Source organism: Genypterus blacodes, unplaced genomic scaffold (genome assembly GCF_046128005.1).
Source record: "Genypterus blacodes isolate CSIRO-AG114 ecotype Tasmania unplaced genomic scaffold, CSIRO-AGI_Gbla_v1 ptg000027l_1, whole genome shotgun sequence".
NCBI classification, from domain to species: Eukaryota; Metazoa; Chordata; class Actinopteri; order Ophidiiformes; family Ophidiidae; genus Genypterus; species Genypterus blacodes.
In genome coordinates, this window is record NW_027466840.1 from 2,673,435 (window position 1) to 2,696,125 (window position 22,691).

At 43.2% G+C, this 22,691-nt stretch overlaps 2 protein-coding genes and 1 long non-coding RNA gene across 4 annotated transcripts in view; 2 read left to right on the forward strand and 1 right to left on the reverse strand.

Annotated features, from left to right (window-relative positions):
• LOC142993118 (protein phosphatase 3 catalytic subunit alpha) overlaps positions 1-13,942 on the forward strand; it is a 52,490-nt gene extending 38,548 nt beyond the window's left edge. The window contains exons 9-13 of the mRNA XM_076143764.1: positions 2,740-2,865; positions 3,144-3,215; positions 5,707-5,791; positions 6,320-6,417; positions 12,185-13,942. Of these exons, the coding sequence (XP_075999879.1) occupies positions 2,740-2,865; positions 3,144-3,215; positions 5,707-5,791; positions 6,320-6,417; positions 12,185-12,396 (593 nt within the window). The 3' untranslated portion in view covers positions 12,397-13,942. The remainder of the gene's footprint in view (positions 1-2,739; positions 2,866-3,143; positions 3,216-5,706; positions 5,792-6,319; positions 6,418-12,184) is intronic.
• A 1,816-nt stretch (positions 13,943-15,758) lies between these two features.
• LOC142993176 (uncharacterized) lies at positions 15,759-22,159 on the forward strand. Of its 2 annotated transcripts, XM_076143864.1 has the most exons (12): positions 15,760-15,925; positions 17,852-18,085; positions 18,253-18,306; positions 18,818-18,949; positions 19,055-19,159; positions 19,247-19,285; positions 19,393-19,413; positions 19,501-19,539; positions 19,651-19,749; positions 19,874-19,898; positions 20,009-20,091; positions 21,485-22,159. In XM_076143864.1, the coding sequence occupies exons 1-12, from the start codon at positions 15,865-15,867 to the stop codon at positions 21,496-21,498; spliced, it is 906 nt and encodes a 301-aa protein (XP_075999979.1). In that variant the 5' UTR covers positions 15,760-15,864; the 3' UTR covers positions 21,499-22,159. The 2 variants fall into 2 exon arrangements, with proteins under 2 accessions (XP_075999980.1, XP_075999979.1); XM_076143865.1 differs by lacking the exon at positions 19,393-19,413 and having other exon boundaries at positions 15,759-15,925.
• LOC142993177 (uncharacterized) lies at positions 20,423-21,068 on the reverse strand. The gene is made up of 2 exons (XR_012961110.1): positions 20,619-21,068; positions 20,423-20,572 (listed from the first exon to the last, which is right to left on the reverse strand). It is a non-coding gene; the product is annotated as an uncharacterized LOC142993177 (long non-coding RNA).
• Positions 22,160-22,691: the final 532 nt, after the last annotated feature.

Genomic DNA, 22,691 nt, shown 5'->3' on the forward strand with positions numbered 1-22,691 from the left:
GTGTTGTGATTGTGTTGGAGAGTGTGCAGGTTCATTTGTGCAGTCTTATGTAAAGAGTTGATGGTAGTGGAATATAACGCTTGCCAGTACGTGAGGGACCACTTTGATTGCATACTTACTGCACTTTATGTACTGCTGCTGTCTCCACACCCACACACACACACACACACACACACACACACACACACACACACACACACACACACACACACACACACACACACACACTGGGGGCAAACCCCAGCCTAGCAGGTTGCTTTTTGTGTTGCGCACAGGGTTTATAGCTGCTAGCCGGCTGCTCGGCCAGCCAGGTCTGATGACTTGCTATTCCCGACTGAGCGAGGCAGAGACAGGAAAGTCCCCCATGGTGACCTGGCCAAGGTGTCCCCTTACCCCAGATCTGGGTCACAAGACTGCATGAGAGAGGGCTGGGGTCTCTATATACAGCTCGGTTATATTTATGTTTGGCAGCCTCCGTGTTTTCTTCAGCTCCCGCATTCATGCAGGGCCTAAACCACGGCTGAGGTCACACACAGCAGGCCGGGGCCAGGGAGGTGAATGTGTGCTCTCAACAATAATGAAGGCATTGTTTAAACCTAATGAGTCATCTCACAGCTATCATGCTTATCACATTAGCTTCTTGCCCTGTACTGTAAACAGTTGTGATTAGTCCAGCATGAAAAGCGTTTTTATCTGCCCGAGACATTTATATTACTCCTGAGGCTGGAGTTTGCTTCCCTGTTCTAGATATCAAAGATATTTAACCACCAAGTTTTCCAATACTGCGGTTTAATATCTTTGCTCTTTCCCGGTAAGGTGACAGACAGCGAGTACATCGGGGGGGCAGGGGGGGGGGTCAATTACCATCCACTGTTCAAATATGGATGAAGTCATTATACAAATCACCACCAAAGCCACATCACACACTCATCTGCGTGCTCCTCATTACCTCAGCTCTTACGTCCACTCTCTCCCCACTTCCCCATCAAACATTGATGTTTTGGGTGGGACTAATGAAAGTGCTCAGCCTTGTAAGGCCCCAGATGCTGAGCCATGTGTTTCTGTGATGTTAGTCATGTTGTCCAATCCTGTAAATGACAGACATGTTCAACCAGCTGGAGGTCGTAATCAATACACAGAAACAACGATCCGGAGGGCCAACGGGAGATTGATTTTCCAACACCAGTAACCTTCGTTTGTGCAATTTTTTTCCCCACCTCGCTTTACACATTGGGTTTGCATGCTTCAGTCTGTCAGAGGAAGAGATGGGGAACAAAGTGCTGCTTTTGCGATGGCGTTTTCATCTGTGTGTAGGCTGCTTTCAGTGGAATTCTCTTCTCCACAGTCCACATCAAAGCTGGGCTGACAGGCATCGTTTCTGATGCTCGCGTCTTGAGCCACGTCCAGATTTCAGTCTCGGTGTGATATTGTTTTTTTTTTAATTTCATTTGGTGTTTGTTCTGTCACAAGTCCAGCCCCAGCTGTGGCTCATCAATCTGCGGATCAGAAGAGAAGCAGAATACAAAATGCACAAAGGCCCTAATTAATGCGGCGTCGCTCCATTTAACATTTACAAAAATTTCAAGAGGCATCGGTATGAGAAGGGAGCAAAAAGAACACCGTCAAAATAATTGAATCAAAGCAAAGAAAGGCTCCGTTCTTTGTGCTGGATTTTTTTGAGAACTTCAGTAGCGAAAGGGTCTTTACAGTGAGTCAGTCTTTTTATTAAAATGTGTTCATAAAAGCACCAGCTGATGATTGAACATGTGCTGAGCAGTGTGTGGGTTGCTCTCATCAGCAGCTCGTCTAAGTGCTGCTTCAGTGGGAGCAGGACGGAGGCTAGAGTGGACCTGATTGTGTGGAAATGATTGAACAGTTTTGTGTTTGCATCATGTTTGATTATGTTTGGAAGGTGCAATTTGGGGCCAAACTATTTATTTGAAACACTTTGTCTAATAAGTAAATTAATATGTAATTTATAGGCAGTGGCTGTGTGCAATTTGATTCTTAGTTCCACCTTTGAGTGATTTTGTTCCTGTTCGGGGGGTTTCTCGAAAGTCAAAGAAAATCACTCTGAAGTGGAAAATTATGACACTTCATCAAGCTGTAATTTGTATAATGCATTTAATATCACAGATTGATGGAATCTCATAATGCCAGCTTATCAGCGGGTGGATTCCTTTTACTTTTAAGAAATTACAGTCTTTTTAAAATGTCAGTTATGAAGCCAACAGATATAATAACTATTCAACTCTGACGTGTGCCTGTATTCAGTGTCTGGCTTCACGTCGTCTCATTCTGCCGACAGCTAAATTGTCCGTCAGTTTGTCACATAATGTTCTGTTAGACGTTTAGACTCAAATGCTGATATCCAACTGCTACTTAATACAATAAGAAAACAGTTACAGGGGTTTACATTAGGGAATGAGAGCGGCATAGTGAGGGGACAGAGTCATGTTTCATTTTAATGGCCCATTAAGCGAAATCTAAAACCCTCAAGATCTTAGGCATTTAATTTAAAAACCCTGTGCAGAATGATTCACTGCCCGGCGATGGAGCAGGAATGGGATGATTTCTTGCTCAGGGACGCTCGCATATTGATGGGAGCTAAAGCAGGTTAGCAGCAATTATGCGGTGTGTTCAGGGAGCGGAGAGAAAACAGTCTTTCTGTGAATCTGCTGGTACACACTCGGACATATTTCACCTAACACCTCCCTCTCCTCGTCTGTTCCTCCCCAGCGGCGGTGCTGAAGTACGAGAACAACGTGATGAACATCCGACAATTCAACTGCTCACCTCACCCTTACTGGCTGCCGAACTTCATGGATGTGTTCACCTGGTCTCTGCCCTTCGTCGGCGAGAAAGGTGAGCAACCCCTCCCCGCCCCCACATTAGATCTGGGTGGTGAGCCGGATCAGTGATTTAGAATTATGGGATTATTTTGCTTCGCTTCCCAAGTGAAACAATCAGTTTGATGGCTTAGAGACTTTGAGAGTAAGTAGCTGCAGAGGTTCACTCGCTCTAAGTGCTCTTAAGTTTGTACCTGAATTTGTAATTTACTAAATATTTCTGTACACATTCAGAACACAGCAATGTTCATATATTGTATTCATATACTGTTTCTTGTTGTTGCTCGTCTGTAGTGACTGAGATGCTCGTGAACGTGCTGAGCATCTGCTCAAACGACGAGCTGACGACTGACGAGGAGCTGGATGGTAAGTGTGAGCCTCTCAGGGTCTCACAGGGCAGCCCTCCCTGCTGCAATGTGCTTCGTCTCCACCAGAGGGCGTCCTACTCTAATGGCAACGCCGCCTAAAAAACGAATGTACTGCGCATTAGATGCCCGTCTATTCATTCAATCAAAGCCTTACATTCAATATCATATCCCCTTTTCACAGCCAAGTCTGTGAAAGTGAAGACATCAAACGTTCGGGTCCAGAATGATTCAAATGCCTTAAATCCAGTCTTTATCCACTTTGCTCTGATCCGTTTCTTTGTGCTGCATGTCCTCTGTTGGCTTAAAGTAGAAAACGGCTAGTAGCTCATTGTGCTCCTGTGATGTTTTGGAGTTGCCTGTTTGATCCCGGGCTTGCAGCTTATCTACACACTGATGCGACTAAAAGTTCCCCTCGGCCTGCCCCACCCTCACGCTGCACAGGAAATGATCTCACCAGATTCCCCCCCCCCCCCCGCCCTTGTCCCTTCTCGCTTGGATTTAACTGACGCACAGGCTTTTAATCTGTAAACACAAAAAGGTGGAGTTGCAGGGTTCAGGAAGCAAATGAAGATCCCTGTTAAGGCTAGCTAGGACTAAATGAAACACTACCTGGAATTAAGAATAAGCTGGATATGATGAAAATGAAACTAGTGGAGTTTTAGTATAGGGAAACAAGGTCTATGTATGTGTGGAGTAAGAATGAAACTATGAACCAAATCAGTCAGTGTGATCTGAATTTGTACCAGCTGGGGAAAAAAAAGTCCCAATCTGAAATTCAGCTCATCAGGATAAATTCAAACTCTGAACACATAAATCCTGTTCATTTCAGACTCTAGTGTTCCCCTGTCCTTTAACATCCCGTCATGTTCCACCCACTCATTCTCTCCGCTTTGTCTTCTTCTTCTGTTTCCCAACGATCCACATCCTTTCTCTCGCCCTGTGTAGCTCATCTCTTTCTTCCCGCTGTGCGCTCATCTCTCCACTCTTCTGTACATTTGGTGGATTTTCACTGTGTTGACATTTTGACATTTCTTCCTTATGCTCACCCCTGATCTCCTCTTCTGTCTCCTTAATATAGTGATAGTCCCTTTGCAGCTCTTCTCTATCTGTGATTGCTTAAATTTCCATTAGGTTGATTACATATTATGCTGTTTCTGTTTCCTTTCCCCCACCCCCCACCCTCTGTCTCCCTCTCCCTCTCTCTCTCTCTCTCTCTCTGTCTCTCTCTCTCTCACACAGTGTTATGTTGTCACTACCTTGGTTACCTCATCATCGAATCTCTCTATTTTTATGTGTTTTTCTGTTCAAGGCATCGCTTCTCTCACTACTCTTTGTGCTCTGTTGCCTCTTATCTCGCCTTTTGCCACTTCTCTTGCTGCTTCCTCTCTCATTCAACAGCCATCCACTGATACCTCTGTCCTTTTCTCTTGTCTTCTCTTCTGGGGGTGTTTCTAAAGAAGGCCAGCTAATTTATCCCCAAAAGAAAGGTACAAACATGAGACATACTGGTGTGTGCGGCGGTAGATAGATCCTGTTGTCCACTGCTTGCTCTCGGCCCGCTGACTAACCTGGTTAAACTACTTTCTAACGTGTCTAACTGAGTCTGTTGGTGTTATGCAAGTGTTACGCAGTTGCATGCTCCCACTTGAGCTAAAGCCAAATCTGGCACATCAGAAGGGAAAGAGCTAAGGATAAACAATTTCCTTAAGGAAGCTTCAAGTGGAGATGTTTGTATCCCTCACTTAAGAATGTTGAGTCCTGTTATTCAGTGACAAAGTGTTCGCGACTGAACACATTCAGTCAAAAGCTGAGAGTGGATACTCTAACCTGGTGCTGACTAGAAAAGTGTTAAGTAAGACATCGGATTGTCTCTTTCCTCTCCCTCAACCTTTCTCTCCACCCCAATTTCATTTCCATCTCTCACATTCCACTTGTTCATCATCGACACTGTTTATCCTGCTGAAGAGTCCGTAAGCAAAGTTTGGCCCAGGAAGAATCTCCTTTGAGTCTCTACAACCGCAACACGGGACAGGAATAAACCTCCACAGCATCCGTGTGCTCGTGTGACATGTTGAAAAGACAGTGATTGATGTCAGAAGGTTGAGGGGATTGAAGTCCCGTCTGAGGCAAACGCATTCAGTGTAGGACATCAGAAGACTGCGAGTGACTTAACAAAGACAGGCAGCATGAACACACTGAATGCTTAGAGTGACTCTGCCTTTTGCTGTGATGTGTGATTCGATTCAAACCACACACACACACACACACACACTGTCTGATCTGAACTTTGAGCTTGAATAACTACATTGTGTCACAAACTGATTGAAACTGTAACGACTCCCAATGACGTGTTCCTTCTGAGCGCATTTGCTTACTTACTTCAAAATGCTGACATTTAAAGATGTAAACAAATCACACAGGCTCAACTTCACAGCGGTTTTGGATACATGGGTTGTGCGGGTGACCGTCTGCCCTTTGACCTTTTACAGGTGCCACAGCTTCAGCCCGTAAGGAGGTGATCCGCAACAAGATCCGAGCCATTGGCAAGATGGCCCGAGTGTTCTCTGTGCTCAGGTACGCAGACTGTTTCTACTTTCTTTCCGTGTGGATTCTCCCGTCGCACTAGGACATCAATACTGCAGTTGACCTCCGGACGCCGTGTCCCTACACATTAGCAAATGGCCCCTGGACTGCTTTTGTTGTAGAAATAAAGCACAGTAGTTGCACTATTGGAGTATTAGTTACACTTTTCACTATAATTCAGTCCAGTACAACAACACCACAGAGGGCAGCCTCCATAATGATCACAAAGATGAAATACTCAACCGAGCCTCACAAATGTTTATATCCAGGTTTGACATCTCACTAAATAACATTATGGTGTTTTGAATAATTCAGTAAAGACACAAAACAGTGGAAATGCAGAGATGGCAGAAGCAAAGAACACACACCTACTAAATCATTTCATATTCCCCCTATGGTTTGGATGACTTCATAGCTTTTGTTTTACAGCTTGTGTGTGTTTTACAGGGGAGAGCGAGCTTTGAGTCGGTCATGTATGTGTACGTGAAGGTAAGCGTTAAACATGGCTTTGTGTTCCAGAGAGGAGAGTGAGAGCGTGCTGACGCTGAAGGGACTGACCCCCACAGGAATGCTACCAAGCGGCGTGCTGTCCGGTGGCAAGGAAAAGCTGCAGAATGGTAAGACCGTCACCACATGTTCCCCCCCTCCCCTCCGGACCCTCCCCACAACAGGGATCCCTCACATACTCCCCCTATACTCAGCTAGAAGCAGCCTAAAGCCTCCCTTCCCTTCACTTATCACACCGGAGTGGCACTTAACTGCCCGGCCGTGATAACGCAGCCAACTGTCTGCGGCGGCTCTGCTCCCCATTCTGTCCCCGACCTCAACAGACACCTTTACTGAATGATAGAGAGACTTCAGACTCCGACTCGTCCCCGGATGAATGACTTCCAAAGCATCACCTCAGACACACAGTCTTCTTCCTTAACAAAGCTTCATACAATCAGCAGATTTTCTTCGTCCCCCCTTGTCGTCTCTACTCTCCCCCCTGATTGTCTTGCATTTTTGCCCTGTCCTCCCATTCCCTGTCTCTTCCTGTATTCTACTGATTTTATCTCAAATATTACCTGTATTTTTTTCTTTCTCCTTTCTCCCTAGAAACTGCAGGTATAATCTGTTGTGCAAGTATTCTGTTCATTTTCTCGTGAGACCAGTGTAGAGTTCAGCTCACCCACTCATGTTAAATTCCAAACACTCCGTAAACCAGCCTTTTACAACTTTTGACAAATTTTGTTGGAATCCTGACAGAAATGGACTTTTCAAACTTTTTTCCTTTTCCAAAAAAAACGAAGTGCACTTGGAATCTCTGCCTTGTCCTTCCAGGATACGTATGAGACTTTGTTTGAATTTTATCAAAGGATGAATTGGAATTGACACAAACAGCCGTGAATGAAAGGAAGATATCTCCTATCTGCCTCTTCATCCACAGTGTAAAGCAGAAATCCAAACAACTTCCCTCTCCTCTCTTAGGTTCTCGCACGACCTCAGCCTCCACTTTCCCGCTCTCGCTCCAGTTTGCCACGTGCCGTAGTAACACACATGATCATCTAGAACACGAGCAGAGTCAGCCATGTGAATTGAAATGTCAAAATATGAACACACTCCTATTCAGCTTTCACTGCTTAGTCTGCATGGAGCTGCATTTAGAAATTAGAAATAAGAAAGATAAGAAATTAAGAAGGAAATGAAATTCATATTTCCCTTCAGCAAAGAAGCAACAACTTACAATTTCCTCACAGGAAGTAGGCGACACTGTTGCATGTTGGTCCAGCTCCAGTATTACCCCAGGATTAGACTTGATTTGAACCATACACACACACACTTCACTCTGTGCACCAGGGGGTAGTGTGACGCATAACTAACCCCTGATCTGCACAGGAACACCTAAAAACTATTTCCTACATGAATTCTCAAGCAGCGTCTCAAACGAGTGATCATGTGTGTGTGCGCATCCATAGCCAGGGTCCAGCAGGATCCAGGCCTTTACAGTGGCGGCGGGGGGGGCGTACGTAAACTAAACCCCCCCCCCCCCAAAGATGAGCGTGTGCGACAGTGGATGTTGGGTTGTATCGTTCTTTGTAGCTGTAAAGAGAACCCAAGCGGAGGTAGAGTGATGTTCAGCGATTCCTGTTGCAACATACCTAGAATCACATCACCCCCCCTCTTCGTCCCCCCCGCCCCCACCACTCCATCATACACCAGTGTGCTTCCGCTGTAACGTTGAGCCCATCAGCCATTCTATAGAACCCTCCTCAGGCTCTCTCTCCCCTCTCTCTCTCTCTCTCGCTCTCTCGCTCTGTATCGTCACCCTCTGTACTTTTTGTCTCATCGACTGTGGCAAAATCTAGTTCTCAGTGTTTTTGTAACGCTGTATTTCTGTCATCAAACTCCTGCTTTGTGCTTGTCTTTGTGTAAAAAACAAAATGGATTTTAACGCAGTGGTATCTAAATGTGTGCTGTATGATGATGATGATGATGATGATGATGATGATGAGACTGTGGTAAGTGGTTAACGCCCCCAAAGGTTTTTTTTTTTGTTCCTTCTAATTTTCTGCTTGAACACAAAGGTATGTAAGCACTTTTGATGTGTCCGATCAAAAGACGCTAATCCCGCAGTTCCAGACGCTGCTCTGTGTCACACACAGCACAGTAACACACTCCCTCCATACGTCTCGTTGTACCCATACACCCCTCCATTACACATTCATGGCCACCTCAACCTTATCCCTGTTCTCCATATCCGTTTCAGGCTTGTCTCTCTGTGTGCTGTTCTGTGCGTGATGGTAGAGACGCTAACACATCTCCAGATCTGTGTCGTGTTGTGGTTTCACCTCACCACATTTAGTCTTTTGTCAGTCTGTCACTCCTGCTTCAAGGGTCTCTGCTGGCCTCAAACCTCGGTCACCTTCCCTTTACAGACCTGGAACTCATGCGAAAGCTCAATCTCATCTCTCTCTTCTTCCTCTCTCTCTCTCTCTCTCTCTCTCTCGTCTTTGCAAACCATCCATGCGTCCTATGTCATTAAAAAGTGGACATTGTTAACCTCTGTTGTCGGCATTGGCTGCCTTTGCTGCTCATTGACTTGTTTCTGGGACAAAATGAACTCCTCTGCTCACTTCTCTCATTCGTTTTGCAACCCCCCTCTTCTTCTCTTCAGCTACTATTGAAGCTATTGAGGCTGACGAAGGTAAATGGGTCTGGCTGCCCTCTTCTGTTGCTTTCACGGCAATAGACGGGGGGCTCCGCTGGGTTTTCATCCATCTCGCTGGTGCTTGAGTAGAGTGTGTTGGGTGTGTGGGCTAACAAATTGTGGCATAGTATTAACAGAGAGGACTTTTAAGGAAAAAAAAAAGCGATGTAAGTATAGACATCCTCAGATCACACGTTTGAAAGGGGAACAGGTTTCATAGCACAGACTTCATGATCGCAGAGCTCAGACATGATGTGACCGAGGCTGTGATGCATGTGAGCGCAAAGCCAGACACCGTGAAACGAGGAGCCTGAGCTTCTCCGGTCCGTGGCAGGACGGCAGCAGGAATGGAACGCTTAAGGGTCGGCAAACTCACTTCCGCCATTTCTTTCTCAATAAACCCAACATTTTTTAGTTTTCTGTCTCATTTGCACATTTACAGGCCAAATGATGAAAGCGTTCAAAACAATCCAGGTTCAGCACAGCCAGGGACAGAGATTGATTGATGTGTGCACATTCACACATTCTCAGGGTGTAGGAGGTGTAAATCCACGGGCATCTTCAGGTTGTCTGGCAGCTGTATTCAGCTTCTTCCAGCAAGCCTACACACTGTACGTCAAACGTGTCTCAATGTGCTCAGTGGTGGTAAACAGCACTTCTAGGTCTTAGATTTGTACAAACACATTCTGGATATTGATATTATTAAGGAAAAGTTATCCAGGAAGAGTCTGTGTGAATTTCCCTTGAGGAAAGGAGAACCCTCATGACGATGATGATGATGATGATGATGATGATGCCCTGCCCTGCTCTGCCCTCACACAGCAAAGTGAAGTCTTGCTATGAAACATTCTAAGGATCCCTCCCCTTTGAAACAGCCCCAAGCAGTTGTGCATTGTTGTTGCAGTTACATGAATGTAACACACACACACACATATAGATAACAATCATACTGGGAGTCAGAGCTGAATTGGCTTCTTCTCCACAGGAAGCTTTGAAAAAGAAAATTGGACCCTTCCTCCTCAAAAAAAACAAACAAACAATTTCTTTACTTCGCAACTGGCGCAAGAACAACCTCAACTGCGAGCTAAATAGTAGTTTGCCAGCTGCTATTTACGTTGGAATTGTGATTTAGTGATTCCTCTTCCGCCCCACAGAGGACAGTCCATTGTAGTGTTGAGACACGTCTCTGCTTCTCTCTCCATGTGGATCCTCTGTGGCCATGCTGTGTCGTGTTCTTCTCTGTGAGCTGCTAATAACCTGTGTCTGACCTGTGCTATGCAGCAAACACAACTTACGCTTCCCATCAAACTTCTCCCCCCCCGCCACACACACACACACACACACGGCCCAATTTGTCCTCTAAACTCACGCTCCCCTCATTCTAGCAAAGGTCATGGACTCACAGTTCTTATTACCATCCAGATTCCAGTGTCTATGAAAGGTGGATGTAACAGAATCCAAACTGGGTCTAAGTTTGAAAATTTGGCCTGTGAAAGGAAACAATGGTCAAAATGAATACTGGAATGAATTCAACAATGAATTTCAACTCAATTTGAACCTGTGCGTGGAGTCTAAACCCCCATTGTGACCTCCGCCCTTCATAACCTCCAGTCAACCATGGTAATTGCTGCATGCTCCAAGCAGACTTAACAAGTGGTTAGCACCCAAAGTACCTCTGTAGTGTCTCTGTGCGTGAGCTCGGTCTCAGCTCGGTCCTTACTTTGTGGAAGTGAATGTCTGGTTGGCTCCACTCCAGTGTCTTCCCCTCCCTCCCTCCCCCCCTTCGTTCTTTTGTCTCCTTCGTCATCCTCCTTTATCCCTTCTCCATTTTAATCTGTGACGTGTGGGGCCGAGCTGGATGTCGGGGTCCTCAATTGTTCTGGTTTGTGCCTTCAAATCAGGTTCATTTGTTTTTGCCTCACGTCGACCAAACCGCCGCATCTTACAGGCCTCTGATTGGACGTCGACATCATTGCTGTGTGGTTTTGATTGGAGTGCTGTACAGAAAAGCTCCGGCACAGTGAAACCTGTGGACCCTGACACCAGACGTGCCCCTGTAGAGTTAGAAGGATTGGATAATCCTGCTGTCAGTCCAGATGTATTATTTCAAACGTTTGGTCCATTTTGTGTCATTTTGTAACCGAGGTTTCCTTTTCTTGTAACTGTTTATATATGAAGAGAAAGACTTGTAAACATGGAAATATGCTACTTTGTTTTTCTTGCGCAATTGGAGCGACTGCCTTTTATGCCGATGTTCGTTTTAAAGTAGAATCTTAAATCGTTAGCAAAGCGTTGACAGGCCCGTCACTATGGAGACTACAGAGCGCTAAAAGAATGAATCACTCTTTCAGATGTTATATATAATCAATTAATATATTCATGCTGAAAAATTAACCCCTCAAGTGATTAGATTAGCTCGTTTAAGAAAGAGAAAGAAAGAAACACTTTTTATTGATCCCCGAGGGGAAACACCCTTAATGCCAATGAAACAGCATAAGTCTGAGTGTGTTCACTACAAGCAACACACCTAGATGATGTCATTGAAAATCCCTTCATTAGACTAGCACTTTACATACAGAGCATTTAAAGAAGCCCAACGTTCCCCCATGAGCAGCACTTGGCAACAGCGGCAAGCAAGAAGCCTCAGGCAGAACCGGGCTCTAGGTGGGCGGCCATCTGCCTTGACCGGTTGGGTTTAGAGAGAAAGAAAGAGAGAGAGGCACAGTAACAACAACAATAGTACCAGTGTAAATAGGACTGATATTAATGGGACCAGCAGGATAGGGTCTTCATCTCAACAGGCTTCCACAATCCCTGTCTCCACCTTGTGTCTAATAGTATTTGGAAGTCCACTAAAAACCAAAGAAAGCAGATTTAATGTTGTTTTTTTCTCTAACAATAGCCTTTATAAAGCGTCATTCACACTTACAGCCTCTTCTGTCTGGGATGACTTGCCTCAGCAGCTAATTGAGCCTTTGATCATTCGGCTCTTCAGATGCAGCCTTTGCGTCACATTAAACTGCAGTTCTGTCAGTAAACGTGTCTCTGTCACAGTTTAACCACAGCCAAATCTAATGATGTTTTGGGTGAAAGTGAGAAAGGAAGGCGTGCCTCCATGTGTGTTTAAACCCTCTCATCTCACTTTCTAATCTCCTGATATCTCCCGTTTCCCTTTTCTTCTTTCACCTTGACAGCTATCAAAGGCTTCTCGCCTCAGCACAAGATCACTAGCTTCGAGGAGGCGAAGGGTCTGGACCGCATCAACGAGAGGATGCCACCGCGGCGAGACGCCCTTCCCTCCGACGCCAGTCTCAACTCCCTCAACAAGGCCCTGTCCTCGGAGACCAACGGCACGGACACCAAGGGGAGCACCAGCAGCAGCGGCGGCAGCGGCAGCATTCAGTGAAGCCCACTGGGAGGCGCCACCTCGGCCAGCGGGGGCTGCCCCGACCTCTGCCTCATCACAGCCTGACGCTGCAGAAAAGGGGGCGACGGTTGAGGGGAGTGGAGGGAAGTGGGAGGGGAAAGGTGGGGGACATCTCACATGCTCTTTTTTTGGATTTGCCTACAAACCATTAGTTCATAGTCAAATCTGCTAAGTTATTGCCGGTTCACATTTCTGAACGGTCGGGCCTCGAGCCCGATTTTACACCACAGTATGTCAGAGACGGAGAGAAAGAGAGAGAGAGAGAGAGAGAAAGATCTTAACAGTGATGTGTTTATTTTTCTTTCTTTTCATTTTTTTGAAAGACCCTTACTCATTTACACCGCAATGGAAAGTTGTGTACCTTCTTACTAACTATTGTACGTTTACAAAAATACAGCACTAAAAAGGACAGAACATGAGATAATGTTTTTAACATATAAGGGTGTACAAACTAAATAAGGACTATTTATTGACTTAACTTTTTTTTGCTACTCTTATAAAATAGCTCTGAAATGAATTAGGCAGTCTTAAAAAGAATGTTGCAATGTTGTCAAAATGCCAAATAATGGAACGTTTTATGGTTTTGTACAAATTATGCTTACCTCAGGTTCTTTTGGTGTGTGCTTTGACCTGATTCTTCTGTATAATGGCTAAATAACTCTGTAATGAATACCTATTTTCTTGAGTTTCATAACTGGAATTTACAGTACCTATCTATCATTTGCAAATGTTTATTTTTTTGTCTCTTTGGGGAGGGGATGGGTAGATTTATCGTGGCTTGCTGGAACTGAGTGTTAATTTTTCTCTTTTTAAGTATTGCGAACAAAGTAAAAATAGAGAACCTATATTGTGTAAAAAAAAGAATACAATAAAGTGTCTGCCTATGCATGTTTTATAAAAATCAAACAATGGAAATAGAGAATCTGAATACCTTGGCTGTTGGAGCCTGTTTTAAAATATATTGCGCTTTAGTGAACATATACTGGAAATGTATACCTGCATACTTTCAATTAACACCATGATGCTCTATGCCTTCAACTTCTTTTGTAATTGAAGCATTTAATTATTATTAAGATGGATGAGAAATCATATTTTTAACCTGCGCTTGTAAGTGCACACAGTCCAATTTAAGCATGTTTGACAATTCTTGTGAGGTGTGTGGTTACATGTGGAATTCAAAAATGCATGATAGCTGTTTGTGTCATATAATAGGTTAATCGGTTTTGTTCTGTTTTGTAAATGTGCCACAAAAAGTGTAATTTGATTATATGACTATTATTATTTGGAACTCTGCTTTGTATATCAGTTACAGGTTTGATACTGCTCAATACTTTAAGATGAAACAAAAAATACTTAGATCTTTTTTAAGAACTGCTTAAGTGCCCAAGTAATTCACTACACGACATGAAGCCTTGCTTTTGTAATTTAACTTCAAAACTGTTGGCAGATGAGGCATGCACTTGCAACTATGAAAAGTATTTTATATAACTGTTCAATAAAAATGTGCATGAATTTCAACTTGAAACCGAACCTGCTTTTCGTGTGTGTGTGTGTGTGTGTGTGTGTGAGACAAAAACAGCTGGACAGAGATTGAGAAGAAATCTAGCAGAAAAAAAATCAATAAACACATGCAATGCATTATCATTCTGCATGAGGAGACAATAAGCAAATTTAAATAGGCCAAAAGAATTATGATTGTGTTTAAAAGCCTTCCCTCTTATATCCTACTTTTGTAATTGGAGAGCGCATGTGTGTTAGGTGTGTGTGTGCATCAATAAAGCGAGCACCATTTAACAGATTGCCTCCAAACCTGCCAGTAACATTGTTCCAGAGTCTGACGTTTTATTTGCATTATAGAAAATAATAGAATAGAAGAATTGAAATCACCCAGCATGTCACAGAGGTTTCTTAATGACATCATCACACTCGCATGTCACAGTTCTTTTTTTTTATACAGTATATATATATATTTTTTTTAGGGAACAAGACTTTAAAGTTCTTTGGAGCACGAAAGCATGTTGTGCTCATTCAGACCACATCCACTGTGGATTTACTTCTAATGGGATGAGGAATTTCACATTGAGTACACAAAGCACACATGGGAAATAGCTGAGTGTTTCCTCTGCTTCAACCTTAGTAACTTCTTTGATTAAAGTATGGAGACAAAGCAAAGAATGTCCAAACATGTCGGTGCAGCCTTCCTCTTTATCCAAGGATTACATTCTGATTGTTGCGCTTGCAGGAAATTAATCAGACTAAAACTGGTTTAACTCCAACTACTAAGATTTTTATAACAAATAGCATTTTATACATGTTGAAGTAGACGAGTGTCAGCTGAGGAATGAAGGATTTTTCTGATTTGCCTGCATGGGGGGATAGAGAGGTTTCTACTCATTCTGCAGAAGCTGTTTTCCAGTGTGAGAAAACTTAAAGATTGAACTAAGAAGCTTTTTAGATTCCTTTATTTACTCGTACCTGATTTGTGTCGGCACCTTGTCCTCGGCCTATTCAGCTGAAGTCAAGACACAATGCTCCAATGGAAGGAAGCAAATGCTAACATCCTGTTTTTTTGAGCGAGCCAAGAAACAGCAGCTATGTTTGGTTACCACAGAGGAGTCATTAAGATCAACTCAACTTGATTTAAGAGATATTATGTAAAGAATATATAAGAATTTGAATTGTAATTATATTTAGTGCATGTGGTTGCGCTGTTCCATGAAAGAATAGACAAACATCACATGCATGTTGGTCTGTCTAAGGTCATCAGCTGAGGAGGCAGCGTTCCTTAACAATGATAAATGGCGAAACGTCACTACTGGTATTTGGACAGCAGGCCTGAGCTGTGAAGTCGTCTGCTCCAGCTGTTTGCTCTCAGCCATAACAAGATACAAGCTTTGAAATTATAGAACCATCGATTGAAATAGCCGAACCTGGTGTTGGTTGATTACATAGTGATACCAGCTGATATAGACGTGTATACAAGGAATGGAGGCTTCTCAAAAATAAACAAATAACTCCTCACTGGATGGGTTTGTTCATCTAATTCATCTTTTAAAGTGGATTTAAATATTGCCCTTATTTTGTGTTTGAAAAGAAGAATTTCCTACTTAAATTACAAGTTATTCAAGTAATTTTCCCTAATTGTTAGTCACCAGTTTTGAGGAAACCTTGGCACAGTTATCACAAAACTACATTTTAACCCCAAAGCCTCTCTCCTCAAAGTCACCATTCTTGTCAAACCGGCCAAAGTTTGTGCCCCCTTCCCTCCCCCCATACGTCAGCTAGGGAAATGAGTGCATTTCCTCCCCTTCTTTATCTTAAAGGAAGTGCCAGAATAAGCATCAGTGGTGGAGCGCCCCAAATTGGACACCTTTTCCGCTGGCTGCTCATTTGTTGTCTGAGGACGGACTCGGAGGGTTTGACAGCCGACCCCGCAACCATCACAGAATGAAGGCCTTCACGGTTGCTGTTGTTCTTCTGGTAGCATCTGTCCAATTCTGCACAACAGGTAGGATAACCATCAGAAAATCCTTTATCATAGGATTTGATTTAAGTTGGCTCTCAGATTTCAAGAGAGTCACTTTTCGTTGTTGTAAACTGTCACCGCAACACAGGGGGTCTCTTTCTAATAGCTTTGAAAATCTTGCTTGAAAATGTAAATTATAGTGTTCATAAATCTGTTATAAACGGAAAAAAAAATTTGATTATGAGAGAAAGAGAGAGAGAGAGAGAGAGAGACAGAGAGGCCTGTATGAATCCCTGATTACTTGAATGATTGAGATACGTACATGTTTTAATTCTTTGGTCATGTAACTGAGTGTATTCTTGGTACGTGCAAAGATAAAGATCATCCTGTTATCCAAAAGACGCTCTCACACTTTGAACATTACCTTTGGGAGATTTGTTCAAAGAGAGTATTTCCGTCTGTCTGCAATAAGCTGCTCTGGGTGTGTGTGTGTGTGTGTGTGTGTGTGTGTGTGTGTGTGTGTGTGTGATTGTTTGTTTTCATGTGTATGCATTCAAGTGTCCTTAACTTTAATTGTAAAGACTTTTTGACCCGTAAGTCGGAGGCAAAAATCTGGAATCTGGAATTTGACTCAGGATTTGGTTAAATTCCGAGGTGGAATTTCTCTTGTGAACGAGAGAAAAAAGGAAAGAAAAAAGTCCTGTTTGATAAGTGAATGTGTCTTGGTTGAAGGAAAGGAAAAAGAGGGAGGCTCTTGATTGTTTGTTTTCCTTGTGCAGAGCCGGGCACATTTCCAAAAGAACCTTTAACTGCTCTGCACCGGCCAGATAGGTGATCTCACAGCAGATAGTTGGTGGGAACCAAACTGGTGGCTCTCTCACAGAGATCATCCATCATTGTCCAGGGACACAAACGTCTCAAATGGCAACAACAAATCTGTTCCTAGCGTTTAGGTGAAAACATCTGGAGGAATCAGCTCACTGCACTCCCTACTACCGTCTGCACCTAAATGTAGGAGCACTAGTAGTTCAAAAAGATCATGAAGGTTTAACATTCTGCATCCTGATCTGCATCAAAGTGACAAACAAAGATACGTAGAACTCTAATTATAGGCTGATATCCTGTCTAGGCTTTGGATCATGATGAATTACGCAACATTTACAGTGAACCACAGCTATGACCACTGAATTTTGGCCATTTAGAAATGTATCCTGTTGGTTAAGCACGATTGGAACACATTGAGTCACTTGAGTTCAGTGAGTAGGTCTGGATCTTTGGTACCATACAGGAAAATAGTATTAAGGAATAGCAGTCATTGTAAAAAATGCGTAAATATGCAAACTAATTATTCCAAAAAACTCCAAACTGCGGTATGAAGGTGATAAAGAGAGAAGTGTGAAACAAAGTGTACAACTGACAGCAGCAATGACAGGAAGTGTGTCCAGGCCCTTTTAGCTGCACGGGTCAGGGTACAACAATAGTGTGTGTGTGTGTGTGTGTGTGTGTGTGTGTGTGTGTGTGTGTGTGTGTGTGTGTGTGTGTGTGTGACAGGATGCAGCTTCACACCACTGAGGATATGCACCTCACCTCAACATGCCATGGTCACAGCACTGTCTTAACTCCTCATCCTCAGTCTGACACTAAACACAGAGGACACGTCTTTGTCTCAGACTGGCTGCCTTTCAACCCTTTGCCAAACAGGAAGCATAAAAACATGTCACTGTGCCTCTAAAAGCAGGAATCTCAGGAAATATTTCCCACACGCTCACTGATGATGCGTCACAGGTCCTAGATAATGTTTCACAACGTCACATACTGCAGGTTGTTAGGACAGAGAGGTGAATTTAGTTGGAATTAACTTTAGTCACTCATAGAAATGAGCCTGTACAGTATCATGATGTCTCCTGTGATGTGAAATAACATTTACAATGCAACTGCACAACTTTGTAACTTGGTTTTTTTAACCAGATGACTCAGTACAATCAACACAGGGAACAATGACAACAGTGACACCACCACCACCACCACCAACACCACCAGCAGAAACAACAGCACCAACAGCACAAACATCAGCAACAGCAGCACCATCAGCAGCAACAGCATCAACAGCAGCACCAGCAGCAGCAACAGCAACAGCAGCAGCAACAGCAACAGCAGCAACATCAGCACCAGCAGCAGCAACAACAGCAACAGAAGCACCAGGTGAGTCAAACACATTACCATTACTTGTTTTAACATACAAGATCAGCCAAAATAAAATGATACGCCTCAGACAACAGTTGATCTAATACGGCTTTGTGTGTGTGTGTGTGTGTGTGTGTGTGTGTGTGTGTGTGTGTGTTTGTGTGTGTGTGTGTGTGCGCGTGCAGAACCTCCTGTTCCGACAACCCCTGATGTTACTGATGACATCAACGCAACAAAAGGTAAGATCAGTGAGTGTATAAGAGTTCACCTCAATGCAGGCAGACAGACAGACAGACAGACAGACAGACAGACAGACAGACAGGTAGATGAAGCGATTCACTGATTCTCATTCGTTTCCTTCTGCGCGTTTCCTCTCCTCCCCCACCACCTCAAGTGAAAGGGAGGAAGGAAAGGAGGAGACAGAAGAGAGTACAACTGAAACTGTTTGCTTCTTCTTTACGATAGATCGCACGATTAATATCAATAACAGCCAGAACAGTGGAGATATTCCTTATAAATAAGTAGAGCATTAAATTGATATCTGAATCACTTTGTTTCATTTGAAATAAATACACACTTTGGCTTTAGGACGTTGATTTAAGGAGGGCAGAGACAGTTTGGTGTGCTGTGGGAAGTAAGCAAAGAACTCTTACTCCCATGTTTAACTGGCGGAGGTTTTCGTATCCTGATGCAGCCTTGTCATGTACTTAAAGCTCCCTGCATTAAATGGAATATTGGTCGTTCTTTCAGGACAACCTGGGCTTTCAAATCCAACTTCAGCTCCTGTGGCTACGACTGAAGCACCTCCAGGACATTTGACCAAATCCTACATTGTGGTCACAGCTCCAGCTGCTTCTACAACTCCAGCAAAGAGCAACCAGTGTGAGCTCCTCACTACAAATCACTGTACTACACACCAGCCAATCATACCTGTGTCACAAACAACACAAGCTCGGTGGTATTTACGTTTTCTTTCTGTGTGTTCAGCCTCATCAGACTCACGGAAACCCACCGCTGTGACACCAAAATCTAATGAGAGTGGAGCAGAGGCAGCAAACTCCTCAGTCGTCCCGGCGAGACCCGTGACACCAGGTGAGAGAGGTCAACGTCAATCAGCTTCCCAGCCAATAACATGTGGTGTGTGTGTGTAATGGTGACACAACTATTCTACATTTTCAGGACCAGATGACACCATAAGAGAAGCATCAACACCAAAACGTATGTATGATGCTCATATGACAAAATATTAGGATTGAATAAATGAATGAAGCTTTTTAAGATGAAATTCAATAATTGACAATGAGGAAACCTTATCTTTATTTAAGGTATAACTACCGTCGACGCAGGTACAGTAACCCCATCTTATGCAGCACAGTTGTTAATCTTTCTCTATCGTATTCTTTCATGTCTGTAACCTTTTTGTGTATTTCCAGGGAGCCCAGGACAAACAGATGCTCAAGTGAAGGGCGGTGGTAAGTAATCCTGTGCTTTACACTTAATATTAAAGTGATCCGGCATCTGGAATGATCTGGAAGTACATAATGTGTTCAACTGATCCCAGTCTGATCCTTCCGCCCCCTCAGACAACAAACTGTGGTGGATCCTCCTCCCTATTGGCATGATCGTGGCTGCGTTCATCATCTTCCTCAAATTCAAATGCAGGAAGGTCCACGATCACACAGGTACACCGCCTGAAAGACACACACTCAGAGGGATGCAACACGTTCATGTTCCACTAAACAGATGCATAATCTCTCATTGGACTGTTGAAGCCTGTGTTGTTTATGAATTCCTTGTCTTCCACAGAAACCCTTGATAACGGCACTGAAAAGTAAGTCTGCGTGTGTGAGAAGCGTGTGTTGATTCTGTTTTCAAGCTGTAAACCACCAAAGTCGTGACTCCTCTCTCTCTCTCTCTCTCTCTCTCTCTCTTGCCCTACAGTGCCTCCTTCCAGAGCCGACCAGAGAGCACCAAAGATGGAGTCATGCTCCTCGGGGTGAAGTCGTCAGGTGGAGAGGAAAATGGTATGCTACCTTCTGCTCATTTCCTGCCAGGGTTCCTTCCAATTTCCTTCTGTTTTAGCGCTTTCTTCCATCCTCAGCAAAGTTGTTTGTGCAGACACACACATCCAATTATTCCAGGAAAGTGGGGAGCTTTTAATATCACATTGTACTGTATGAGCTTTGGGGCTTTGCTCCACAGGAGAAGGTGTTTCCTGTGATTTGTCGCCCCACCCTCAAATCACCAGCAGGTCCTGAAAGATAGCAACTTCCTCACATAAACACAGTTTATTTCGGACGGGACCTATTGTGTGGACAGCAAATGTCACTGCAGCCCCAGCCAGACACTGTGTGTGTGTGTTTGTGTGTGTGTGTGTGTGTGTGTGTGTGTGTGTGTGTGTGTGTGTGTGTGTGTGTGTGTGTGTGTGTGTGTGTACCCTTTTACTCCACCCATGCAAAGAAATCTGGGCATGAAGTTTCCCCACCTTCCTCCCCTGGAACACTCCTCCTCCCCTGGATGACTCGGCTGAGAGCCGCAGAGGGAAATGGACTCACGCTTGAGGAATTTTGCTGAGGAAGAAAGTGTTTACGTGCTCGGAGATTATTTATTACACTCCTCTGTGCTGCATGTCTAAAATTCCTATTCGCCTGTTTAATCTGTTTACTGTTCAGGGCAGAGAACACACTCTAACACACTTTAAATACAAGTTTTTCAATGAAACTTGATAAGGGTTCGATATCAGTGTGTTGCAGTATTTAAATCAAACCCTGGATTAGTCAAACATTTCTTTTTAATACTTTAATATGAAAAATTGACAGGCACAGATACACTCCAGATTAAAATCAGCACAAAAGCCTTAAATCGAACCATCAGTGCTGAATCCTGAAGCATCTGGAACCTTGTGCAGTTAATAACATTCATTAGATAAATAAGATATAGAGCTGGACTTGGACATTATTATTATTACTATTTCTATTACTATTATTATTATTATTATTATTATTATTATTATTATTATTATTATTATTAGTATTATTATTGTTAGTATTATTATTATTAGTATTAGTATTATTATTATTATTATTACTACTATTACTATTACTATTTCTATTACTATTACTATTTCTATTACTATTACTATTACTATTACTATTACTATTACTATTACTATTTTATATTTTTTTACGTTGATCGATTGAGGTATTCAATGTATATTCTTTAAAGAAAGTAGCTTTAACCTCTGGAAACGTACCTGCACCCCTGAATGTGGTGCAACACTGCCCCCTAACGTTGAGTTAAAGGTACAGCGGGTTTCTCATTATCCGTCACTTCTCTTCTAATGTCGTAGTGCTGGTTGATCACATAAATGTCGTGTTATCGTGTTTGCTTTCATCAGCCGCCTCTGATGTGTTTCAGCTGCTGCCAGATAAGAAGGAGGGCGGAGGAGCGGATGAGTCACGAGTGTCGCCCACACGCCGATGAGCCACAGGAACTGTTTGGTTTCGTGTTTGTTTTCTTCTTCATCATCATATTTTTGTTGTTCAAGCTTCCATCCCGATAAAAGAGTTTAAATTGAGAAAGTTGTATCGTGAAGCTGGAAATGTTTGAAGAGTTTGTTTTGTATGATTCTGTACTGACCACGATTCTAAAATCTTAGAAGAAGAGATTTTATTTTTCATGCTGTGTTATTCTGTTGTAAATAAGCAGCCTCAGATCTGCTTCTTTGTTGTTTCAATCTTCAGATTCAAATCCAGAATTGATTCTACTATACTGCTGACTGAGGCAAACTGCATGTTGGGCTATGAAACACATTCTCTGTACATTTCACTCACCTCACATCAGATGTAATAACTTGTTAATTTCATATTTTTTTTAATGATCATAACCTCTGTAAGACCACTGCTTATAGACTTAAGTTTCCTCCTTATGAGCCGCACTCACACTCATTGAGCCTCACCAGAACCTGCTGACATAATTGTTATAATTCAGCATAAGATCATGTTTAGGGCTTATAATTTTATTTAAAAAATACTGGAACTGATGTATGGCTGGAATTTAACACTCCCATCTTCATTAAATCGCTACACAATGGTTTTGGTGTCGAGCTGAGTTGTGATGTATCATTACAAACGGGCGGCGTATAGGACTCGGAAGGTCTCCGGTTCAACTCCCGGCTCCTCCTAAAAAAGTGTCGAAATATTGTTGAGCAAGACGTTGAACTCCCGAACTGCTTCTAATGTGCACTGTGTGAGTGTGTGTGTGTGTGTGTGTGTGTGTGTATGAATGCAGCATCTACAGGTGACAGCCACTAGAGCGACTTCTCCTCCTGTAGATCCACAAACTGTATGTTCAGATATTCACCACTAGAGAGAGCAAAGTGACCGGATTAGACAGAATCCCTCCTGGTTCTGCCCGCAGTTCATGCGTTAGTGTTTATTACAGTGAAGGTTTAATGAGGTTGTTAGCAGAGGGCTGAGATGTAGACAAACTGTGTACAAACACAGTGCAAAGTTCATAACCCACATAATCAAGTCTCCATGTGGTGGAGATGAATTGTACTTACGTAAACAACAAATCGATAAAAAAGAGGCAGAGTGTGCAGAGTGTGACGTCCCTTTTGATT

What these genes read in the sequence shown, in the direction of transcription:
- LOC142993176 (XM_076143864.1), top strand. Translation starts at nt 15,865, where the DNA reads ATGAAGGCCTTCACGGTTGCTGTTGTTCTTCTGGTAGCATCTGTCCAA. An exon ending in AGAAGCATCAACACCAAAAC is followed by an intron (nt 19,286 to 19,392) that starts GTATGTATGATG and finishes TCTTTATTTAAG; the next exon opens with GTATAACTACCGTCGACGCA. An exon ending in CTTGATAACGGCACTGAAAA is followed by an intron (nt 19,899 to 20,008) that starts GTAAGTCTGCGT and finishes CTTGCCCTACAG; the next exon opens with TGCCTCCTTCCAGAGCCGAC.